Source organism: Sphaerodactylus townsendi, linkage group LG02 (genome assembly GCF_021028975.2).
Source record: "Sphaerodactylus townsendi isolate TG3544 linkage group LG02, MPM_Stown_v2.3, whole genome shotgun sequence".
NCBI lineage: Eukaryota > Metazoa > Chordata > Lepidosauria > Squamata > Sphaerodactylidae > Sphaerodactylus > Sphaerodactylus townsendi.
Window position 1 is genome coordinate 21,328,901 of NC_059426.1, and position 9,955 is coordinate 21,338,855.

Genomic DNA, 9,955 nt, shown 5'->3' on the forward strand with positions numbered 1-9,955 from the left:
CACATCAACTCTGTGAGGGAGATCAGTATTATTAGTGTCCATTGAAGGTCGCAGTAACCCGTAAGAAAAATAGAAGAAATTATGATTTTGGTCCAAGCAATTTCAGCTTCAGCCCTTAAACGAGAATTACAACTTGTCCATTTTTTTATTTCAAGGCTTGTTATTTTGGGCCCCCCCAAAAAATCAATTTACTTGTCTGTTTTCCAACTTTGACAAGGCTTCTGTTTGCATGCCTGCTTGTCAGATGGGATACGATAATTTTCCATTTAATCAGGCCTCAGATATTTCCCTTTGAGTTTTCCACAACACATACTAGACCAGCTGTATTAGTGTACTATAACAAAACAAAATGATAAACCAGGGGTACCTTAAAGGTTAACAGCATTTATTCCAACATGAGCTCTGTGAATCAGAGCATCTGAAAAAGCAAGTTTACTCACAAATGCTCATTCCAGAATAAAGATTGTTATGTCTTTTAAGTTGCCCTTGGACTTTTAATTCAGCTGTAATTCAATCTTCCAAATACAATTAATACCCAACCATACAGACTCAGGGTGGCTAAATCTTGTAAAGTCACACTAGCCTGCAAGTTAATCTTTAAAAAATTAAAAATGCAATGCACCATTCCATATATGTTCTAAAAGGAACATTACTAGTGCAGGAATTGATGCCTGCCACACACCTGGAAATAGCAAATTTACCTCCAGGCTCAGCAACACAAAGTCTAGTTCTTATGGATAATGACCCACAGGCACACTCTGGCAAAGTAGCAAAGCTTGAGAAGGACGCAGGGTTGAGGCACTATACCAGCAGTTCTCAACCTGTGGGTTGTGACCCCTTTGGGGGTCGAACGACCTTATCACAGGGGTCGCCTAAGACTCTGTGCATCAGTGTTCTCCATCTGTAAAATGGACAAATGTTAGGGTTGGGGGTCACCACAGCATGAGGAACTGTATTAAAGGGTCGTGGCATTAGAAAGGTTGAGAACCACTTCTCAGCAGTTGGCATAATACAGGGTTAGAGGAACCAATTGTCTAACATATTCTACAGCAGCTTCTTCTCAGCCTCTGATTTACCAGCACTAAATTTATGGTGACCCTTCATGTGGTTTTCAAGATAAGATGAACCAAGGTGATTTGTCATCATCTGCCTCTGCACAGCGACCCTGGACTTCCTCGGTAGTCTCCCATCCAAGGACTGACCAGGGCCAACCTGCTTAGCTTCCCAGATGAAAGTTCAAGCTACCTTAGGCCATCCAGGTCAGAGCAATAATTAAGTGCTGTCAAGTTTCAAATGACTTATGGTGACCTCTCAGGTTTTCAAGGTTAGAGGTGAGCAGAGGTGGCTTGTCATCACCTGCCTCTGCACAGCGACCCTGGACTTCCTTGGTGATCTTCCATCCAAATACTAAGCAAGGTCCTGTGTAATTTCTGAGACTTGACAAGACCATTTACTGTGCATGCACAGAAGACAATGAAGGAAAAGTCATTTGTCAAACTCCAAACTGTTTAGTCTACCAAATTATCTTTTCTTTCACAAGTAAATAGTACAGATCAGAAAGGAAAAGGTGACATTTTGGTAAATTTGTTCTAGAGTTTGAGCCTAAAAATTATGGCTTGTAACTGCACCCTGTACTTTTGGTGAAGTCATTCCTGTTCTTTTAGCATTTTTAGTCACCAATTCCACAATATAAACCTTGCCACCCCACCCCCCCAAAAAAAACCACACCAAAAAAGGAATTATTTATTAAGTGTTCTGTTACTAATTGCCCGCTTCTGCACAGAGAGGTCTCCAAGTATAAGAGCCCAGCATGCTTCCTGCTGTACAGGCCTTGGAAGACGCATTCAGAGAAACGTCAAGAACAAATGTGTGGCATCGCTGCCAAATCTGGTGGAAAACATTTTATTATTTATCACAGCAATATACTGTATTTGGAAAAGTACAAAATCAGCCCATGAAAGACTGTATCGCTCCTGTCATGAGATGATTGATATATTCAAATATTGATAATGGTCCATGAAAGTGGTATTCAGTGAATTTATTCCAAAAGTTTCGGATGTTCAATCCGTGTAATCGTCCAGTCCGGTTTTACACCTTGGGTAAATTCTCTTCGGAACCTTGAAAAAAAGCCAAAGAAATATAAGAGGAGTTAGCAAGAATATTATTTAAATGTTGTTATAGAGGTTTTAGTACTACTGCAAATGGAATGAATATTGAAGACATGAACAAACTTCATTTAGCTCATCGGTGGGACTTTTGGTAGCCACCCTGAGGAACTAAGCCACTGTGTCTATACCAGCCCTTACATTGTTCAGTTGTGTTGGTTTTAACTGATGATATCTTCACAATATCACTGTTATTCTTATTTTAGGAGATGATACACTGAACAAAGCAAATTGCCCAAAGCTTATCAAGAAGGCTTTTGAGAGAACTGTCCTGGACAGTCAGGCTAGCCTGATCTCATCAGCTAAGCAGGGTCAGCCCTGGTTAATACTTGGATGGGAGACCACCAAGAAAATTCAGGGTTACTATGCAGAAGGAGGCAATGGAGGCTACCTCGGAATGTCCTTTGCCTTGAAAACCCTATGGCAGAGATCCTCAGCCTTTCTGAGCCAGTGGGTACCTTTAAAATTCTGACACAAGGCAATGGGCTCTAACACAAAATGTTAGGGGAGAGGGATGATATGCAACTCTAATAGCAACTCTTTCACATTTTAGGCAGAAGCAGTGCTTAACTGGATGCCCTTTAATCTGCACAGCCCATCAGATGCCCTGTTGGGCAAAAGCTCTATCTAACCGCATTCACTCCCTTGGTGAACACTTGGTGAGCACCAGGAAAGATGCCAGCAGGCACCATAATGCCCACAGGAACCAGGCTAGACTTGCCATGTCAGCTATCACTTGACAGCTGTCACTTGACAGCAATTTCCACCACCATACATCTCTGAACTTCCAATGCTGCAAGGAATAAAACAATGACAGGGTTAGCTGGGTGTGATGGGTTTTCTGGGCTGTGGGGCCATGGACATTTTTGCTCCTAATGCTTCACCCACATCTATGGCTGACATCTTCAGAGGTATGTCACAGCAAGGTAAGTTTCTCTCCATGACACATCTCGCTGTGACATACCTTTGAAGATGCCAGCCATAGATGCGGGTGAAACGTCAGAAGCAAAAACTACCACACAGGCCGGAAAACCCACAATAGCCAGTTGATTCCAGCTGTGAAAGCCTTTGATGATACAATGACAGGGTTAACCTCAATAGCCTTCCCAGTTCACTAAAAGGGTGGAAACACGGTCTTCCTTAGCACATGTTGCTGTGGCCTATTATGACCACCACAGGGGATTCTTCACAAAAAAGAGTTCCTGATTAACATGCATCCTACCACTCCACTTAGCAAATACATCTTCCTCCAGCCAAAGAAGCCTTCCGGGAACAGCTCTTTTGCAATAGGAAGAACCACTTGCATTGAATTAAGACTTAAATTAAGAGGGCAGTATACAAGGCATTGACTTGACGAAGAAAAGAAAGTCCCCACAGAATGCCAGAGACAGGCTTACTCATAGTTTGCTGTTAAGAGGCGCTTTGTTTCCTTGGTTGTTTCATCGCCAAAAACAACCTGGAAGACTTTGGTTCCATCTGGAGTTTCGTCAGGAAGGTCAGCATCGGTCAGGTACCAGAAACGCATCAGGATACTAACAAACTTTCTTCCTGTTTACAAGATGAAGGAGAAATTAGAGACAGATCTGGAAAGGGGTTGCTGCATCTTGAATCAATGGACTGAACTGAGTGAACAGAATAGTGCATAATTTAAAAAAGAATATTGCATACTCTTGATGTGTAAAACAACAGGAAAATGCCTGCATTTTGCTGCTTGTAAAAATAAAAAAGCCAGCAGAATTTAAGAACTCTTGACAAGCTTTCACACAATAGGATCTAAAATTTGGAGCGCTATTTTGTAACACAGGGGAGTTGTGTCGAGACTGATGTGAATACTGATTGCCTCTCATTCTCTCCTTCAGATTTTTAGTGTAGATTTGGAAAGCCATTCTGCAAAAATCTGTGCTCTACTGCCAAGCTACAAATTTGTCCCAAAGAAAGAGTATCAAAAGGACTGGGCTCCTTGTTAGGAGACTGGGAGCTAAATTAAAAACCTATCTCCACCATGGGCTGCCTTGTCACTTTAGAAAAGATATCTAGGCTTTGCTTGGGGCTGACACAAATGCCACGCAGGGTTAGTATGGCGAGGATACACTAACTGGGTAAGGAAACACAAACAGGTTTCTGACACACACAGAAGCCCCCAACAGAAAACCGTAATGGGAATTTTCTGCAACAGCTGGTAACAGACAGAAGAGGAAGAGGATGAGGAGGAGGAGGAGTTTGGATTTGTATCCCCCCTTCCTCTTCTGTAAGGAGACTCAAGGGGGATTACAATCTCCTTTCCCTTCCCCCCCACACAACACACATGCTGTGAGGTGGGTGGGGCTGAAAGAGCTCCGAAGAACTGTGACTAGCCCAAGGTCACCGAATTGCCATGTACTAGAGTGCACAAGCTAATCTGGTTCACCAGATAAGCCTCCACAGCTCAAGTGGCAGAGCGGGGAATCAAACCCAGTTCTCCAGATTAGAGTGCACCTGCTCTGAACCACTACACCATGCTGGCTCACAGCGGGTAGGACTCTGGACCAGTGGCAGAGCATTAGCATCACATGCAGAAAGTTACAGATATTATGCTTCCAATTAAAAAGACCAGGCGGTAGGTGGTATGAAGAATGACCTCAGCCCAAGACCTTGGAGAGCTGCTGCCAGTCTGAGCAGACAACACTGACCTTGACAGACCAGTGGTCCGACTCAGTAGAAGGCAGCATCGTTCCTGTGTGTAAGGATGCTTTGAAATGGAATGCGTACCACTATCGTCGTAGTATATGCCAACATCTCCCGCTGTTGTGTACATTATTTCATCCATGTCAGCCGCGAGGGCACTTCTGTGGTCTTCAGACAGCAAAGAAAGCTTCTCCTTCAGCATCTGAAGCATCTGATGCAGAAGGAGGACTGTTAACGCTGATCCCAAAGGACATGGGAGCTCTGAAATCAACCCACAGGGTGGATGCTGCTGCTGCCTGTCATAACCAGTGCTCAGGAAAAACAACATGCAGAAGTATCTGGAGGTCCAATCAGATTCAAAAACCCAACTGCACAGGGTCTAGCACATTACCCCAGTTATTCAGCCTTAGCTCCCTTGTTTCTGTAGAGATCTAGCTGTGAATATTTAGGAAGATTTTGCAGTGTGTGTGTTTCAAAAGGAAGCCTTGCTGGTCTGCAACAGAACAGCTAAATTCCACCGGGCCTTTCTGTCTAGCAGGGGTCTGCAACCTGCAGCTCTCCAGATGTTCATGGACTACAAATCCCATCAGCCCCTGCCAGCATGGCCAATTGGCTGATGGGAATTGTAGTCCATGAACATCTGGAGAGCCGCAGGTTGCAGACCCCTGCCAGCCAGATTGAGAATTACAGACCACCTTGTTCGGCCTCGGGGGGGAGAGGGAGGATAGAAAGGTGTATATATTGCCATCTGTTTTTATCTACCTATTAATCAGGCGCTTAATATTATTGTATTTAAATTGTTTTATTGGTTTTACAATGGTGTCATATTTTAAATGTAATTGATTATTAAGTTTTATGTTGGGACCCGCCCTGAGCCGTGTGGGGGAAAGGGCGGGACACAAATCTAATAAAATTAAATAAATAAATTCAAGTCCAGGAGCACCTTACAGACCAGCAACATTTTCATGGTACAAGCTTTCAAGAGTCACATCCCGAAAATCTTGTTGTTACTGGACTCGCATCTAGCCAATTAGAGTGTGTGTACATATAGTTACAATATGTCATGCACAGAAGCTAGGAAGATTTTCTAGGAGTCCAACCGGAGGGACACAGGGTTGGAACACTAAACACCAGTTCATCATGATAAAGGTGATTCAGAACTTCACTGAGAGTGGCTGAGATTCATGCAGACCTGGAAATTATACTCTTGACTTGGCAGTCTCTTCTCAATGTGTGACTACTTATTAACATTATGCAGAGATAAACTGAAAGCACTCTGCATGTATTTATTTCATGTATACCCTGTCTAAACCACTACACAGCACGGGTTGTATAGATGTTTGTGATGTGTTGCTCAGCCTGACCTCTAACAAGAGCTCTGTGAGTGAACCCTGGGAAGCTCAAATTAAGGCTTGTCTAAACATGTAGTAGAAAGAGGGAACAGGGTAGACTGTACCACTTTAGGACGCAGGGAAGGGATGACATTTTTCAAAGACTCGCAACCTTAATAGTTCTCCAAGTAGAAAACTAGCACAGAACAGGAAGAATACTGCTATAACATACGTCCCTGGTTTCCTAGTTCTTACAGTGGAACCTCGTTTTTTATTGCCTTTGGTTTTCATCGGTTTCAGTTGTCATTGATTTTTTCAGTGAAAAATTTGTCTCGGTTTTCATCGATTTGCCTCGGTTTTCATCGATTTGCAGTAAGGTGCAGGGGTTTGTGGAGAAAAATCACCCAGGCAAAGCTGTTGCAGGCCATGTCTGCAACTTGTTTAATGACAATGTCTTGCCCCATTTCAGACAAATTTTAAAGAGGCGTCAGAAACAGACCTCTTTGGACAGCTTTCTGGTGCGACATTGGTCCACTGGCTCTGAAGCTGGTCCTAGTGTTATTGTTTGTTACTCTTTTCAGCATTAAACACTATGTTTATTCACCAAAAAATGTGTTTTTGGTATGTTTTTTGGAGTGCCTAGAATGGATTAATTGGATTTACATTAATTCCTATGGAAAAGTTTGCCTCAGTTTATCGGTTTCGGTTTTCATCGATTCTTTTTGGACAGATTACCAACGAAAACTGAGGTTCCACTGTATTTGCAGGGAGGTTTTTTAGACGGAAAACATTAAAAAACGCAACTCTCCACCTGCAGTCTGAAACTACAGTAACGCTCATCCTACCCCCTCATTCAGTTGCCCCTCTCTGGCTTTTAAAGAAATGGTAAAGCAGAGATCAGGAAAAGAATGAAGGATGGAGCAGCAGGTATTGGCAGCAGCACAGGTCAGAGAAGGAAGAATCCACTTCCCATTCTCTTTAGAAATTCAGATGCCAGTCACCCAACTCAGTTTTGCCACTGATCACCTGGCGGTCTACTAGCAGAGGACAGGAAATATTACACAACCATATCTGAAGGCCCCTCTGTCCTCTAAAACACTTAAGAAACAGAAGGAGGTGAATGGTTTTCACCACAACAATGGACATTAACTTTTTTTACCTCTTGAGATATCAACTCCTCCAGCAGCTCATATTTACGCTCAGAAATCAACCTCGAAACAATAGCAAAGGCCTGGAAGACAAGGCAGGAGAGGGGGAAAAGCCCACTTATTTGATTTTCAAGAATATCGAGGAAGCAGACATCGCTGCAGAATAATTATATCTGCTGTATAATTTAGAAAATGGCCTAAGCGCATTTAAACTGACATTATTTCATTCACCACAAACAGGATGTATTTTCCTTTTAGGCTTTGATTGTAAGTCTGTGGGCAGGGCTTCTGTGCAGATTCTGCACAATTACACATGCTTTATGGATAACAACCAGCATGAAGCTTACGAGAAGGTGGAGGGGAATTTGGAAATGTTACCAAACCCTACAATCTTCAAACTTACAGGGATTTGTACAGGTAGTTTCTCTGGTTCTTCCCCACCCACCCCCAATTAAATGAGGCCTAGACGCTGTCAATGTTTCAAACAAGTCTTACCAGACCATTTCTGGAGTTACATGCTTTTCTGCATGTTTAGGAGTTCCCTAAGTATGTAGGAATATCTTCATAATCTGTGCTGCTGAAACACCATAGTCCTGAGTGAAACTGAGCATGAGGGAAGAAGTGGAAAGTAATATTCTCAGAGTATGTTAGAGAACAGAAAGCTATATTTCTGTTAACTTCCTGTCAGGATGTATGATGCTTTGGGAAGTAAAAGGGAAGATTTTTCAACAGCTTTGCTTATTCTGTCATCGCCACAAGGACCAGCAGGATTTTCTACTAGATCTGACAGTATGATAATGTATTTAGAATCAAGGGTTGGGTCCCCTCTTACAAGTTACTCTATGGCAACCCTAGGAGTAATGTAACAACAGGCAGCTCAAATACCATGCAGTTCCAGCCAACATTAAGAAACTACACCTTTAATCCAAACCCTAGACAGGGCAATGGAACAGCAGGCTATATACAAAGTTGAAGCAGGAATCACCTGTCACTGAAAAATGGGAGGAAAGAGGACAAAGGAACAAGGCAGGTCCAAAATACCAGATGAGAAATACAAGGCAGAGCTGGGACGGTAGAACTGTCTTTTAAAATGTTCAAAAACAAGAAGAGCTCTCTCTCAATGCGACATTTGTGCTGGAGAAACAGCATGATTTTGAGTGAAACTGAGCATAGGGGAAGAAATGGAAAGTAAGATGCACCCATTATCAGGAGATACAACTCTTTTCAACATGCAACATTTTGTAGCCATAAGCTCAGCTGTTGCACAAAGTCTGTCAGGCCAAATATGCCCCTTTTTTCAGGACCCACCTGCTAGTTCCAATTCCTGACACAGGAAATTCCCTTGAGCCCACCAATGGGTCTTGTATTCTGGCTGAGAGCCGGCCATGAAAGCTTCTGGACAAGACAGCCAAGGTAGAATCACTACAAGCTCACAATGGGAGCAGATGAGGTGATACCACAAAACCTGGTAAACACAGAACCGCAAGCAGATCCCTCAGCATGGATGGCTTAATGAGTAATTCTCACAACCACATACACAGGGACATTGCTGCTGATCCCATCATTCCCCTTAAGGGGTGAGATTCAGGGCTTTTTCGAGTCATGCACAGAGTCCATCCCAGTATCCTGAGAAGCTACTCAGATGTCTTTAAGACAAAACAGCACATGATCAGAGACAGATTTACACAGAAGGTAGGGAACCTACAATTCAGAGCCTCAGATTACAGGAGGCTTCTAAATTGAAAATAATAATAATAAAAACAACTAAGATACAATCTGGGGGGAGTGTAATAGTAACAAGGTCTCTGACACTTGACACACTTACAGGTGGCCATAGCATGTCAGCTGTGCAACTATATTAAAAGTTTGTGTGCTTCTATTTTTTACAATTCCATTTTTTAACTGATCAAAGGTTTCAGTGCTTTCACAAACGCCACCTTGGAGACACCTGATTGGGTGGAAGGGCATCAAATATTTTTTTCGATGGACGAAACAGCCCTAACCTTAGTGAACCTCCATTACCTGCTTTTATACTTAACCTGCTGCATGTATTTGTTTTAGGGCACTGCAACCCCACCCTCCAGCTAAAAGTAGCCCCCTTTCACTTCCTTCATTTTCTTCTTACAACAACCCTATGAGGTAGGAGCAACGGGAAACCACAAGGGAGCCAGTCCAGCCTCACCTGCTTGGCGCCCTGCGTGAACTCGTGGATGCTGAACTCTTGGTCGAAGTAGGCACGGATTAGGAAGAAGTACAGGCGGGTGCGGAGCCACATCAGCGGGTTGGGGACGCCCACGACCACCACGCTCCGTCCCCGCCGCCCTTCGGAGTCGCTGCTGTAGGGGCGCGTGGGGGGCCAGAGCGGCGGCCGGAGGGTCGAAGGGGCCGGGAGAGGAGGGCAACGAGGGGAGGAAGGCCCGAGCCGGCCCGACTGGGCCTGAGGCGAAGCCGACAACAGAAGGAAGCGGCGGGGGTGGGCCGCGGCGGGCACCCGGCTGCAGCAGAGCCCCGCGGGCAGCGCCATAGTCGCCCGCCTGAACCCGGCCGTTATCACCCCCAAAGAACTCATAGGGTCCGTGTTGAAAGCAGCCCGGCCGGGAACAGGCGCGCCGCGCTGAAGGTTCCGCCTTTGAGCCCTTCCTCCTCC

The 9,955-nt window shown here is 44.2% G+C and overlaps 1 protein-coding gene across 1 annotated transcript; it reads right to left on the reverse strand.

The window, feature by feature from the left end:
• Positions 1–1,886: 1,886 nt before the first annotated feature.
• On the reverse strand, positions 1,887–9,898 carry MAIP1 (matrix AAA peptidase interacting protein 1). Its single transcript, XM_048483723.1, has 5 exons — positions 9,491–9,898; positions 7,320–7,391; positions 4,914–5,040; positions 3,563–3,713; positions 1,887–2,117 (listed from the first exon to the last, which is right to left on the reverse strand). Exons 1-5 carry the CDS (start codon positions 9,875–9,877, stop codon positions 2,039–2,041), a joined length of 816 nt encoding a protein of 271 aa, XP_048339680.1. The 5' UTR covers positions 9,878–9,898; the 3' UTR covers positions 1,887–2,038.
• Positions 9,899–9,955: the final 57 nt, after the last annotated feature.

Bases quoted from the DNA above. Each gene is read 5' to 3' on its own strand.
- MAIP1 (XM_048483723.1), bottom strand. From the start codon at position 9,877: ATGAGTTCTTTGGGGGTGATAACGGCCGGGTTCAGGCGGGCGACTATG. The intron at 7,392-9,490 runs GTGAGGCTGGAC...CTTGTCTTCCAG, and splicing joins TCACGCAGGGCGCCAAGCAG to GCCTTTGCTATTGTTTCGAG. The intron at 5,041-7,319 runs GTAAAAAAAGTT...CTTCTGCATCAG, and splicing joins AGGAGTTGATATCTCAAGAG to ATGCTTCAGATGCTGAAGGA.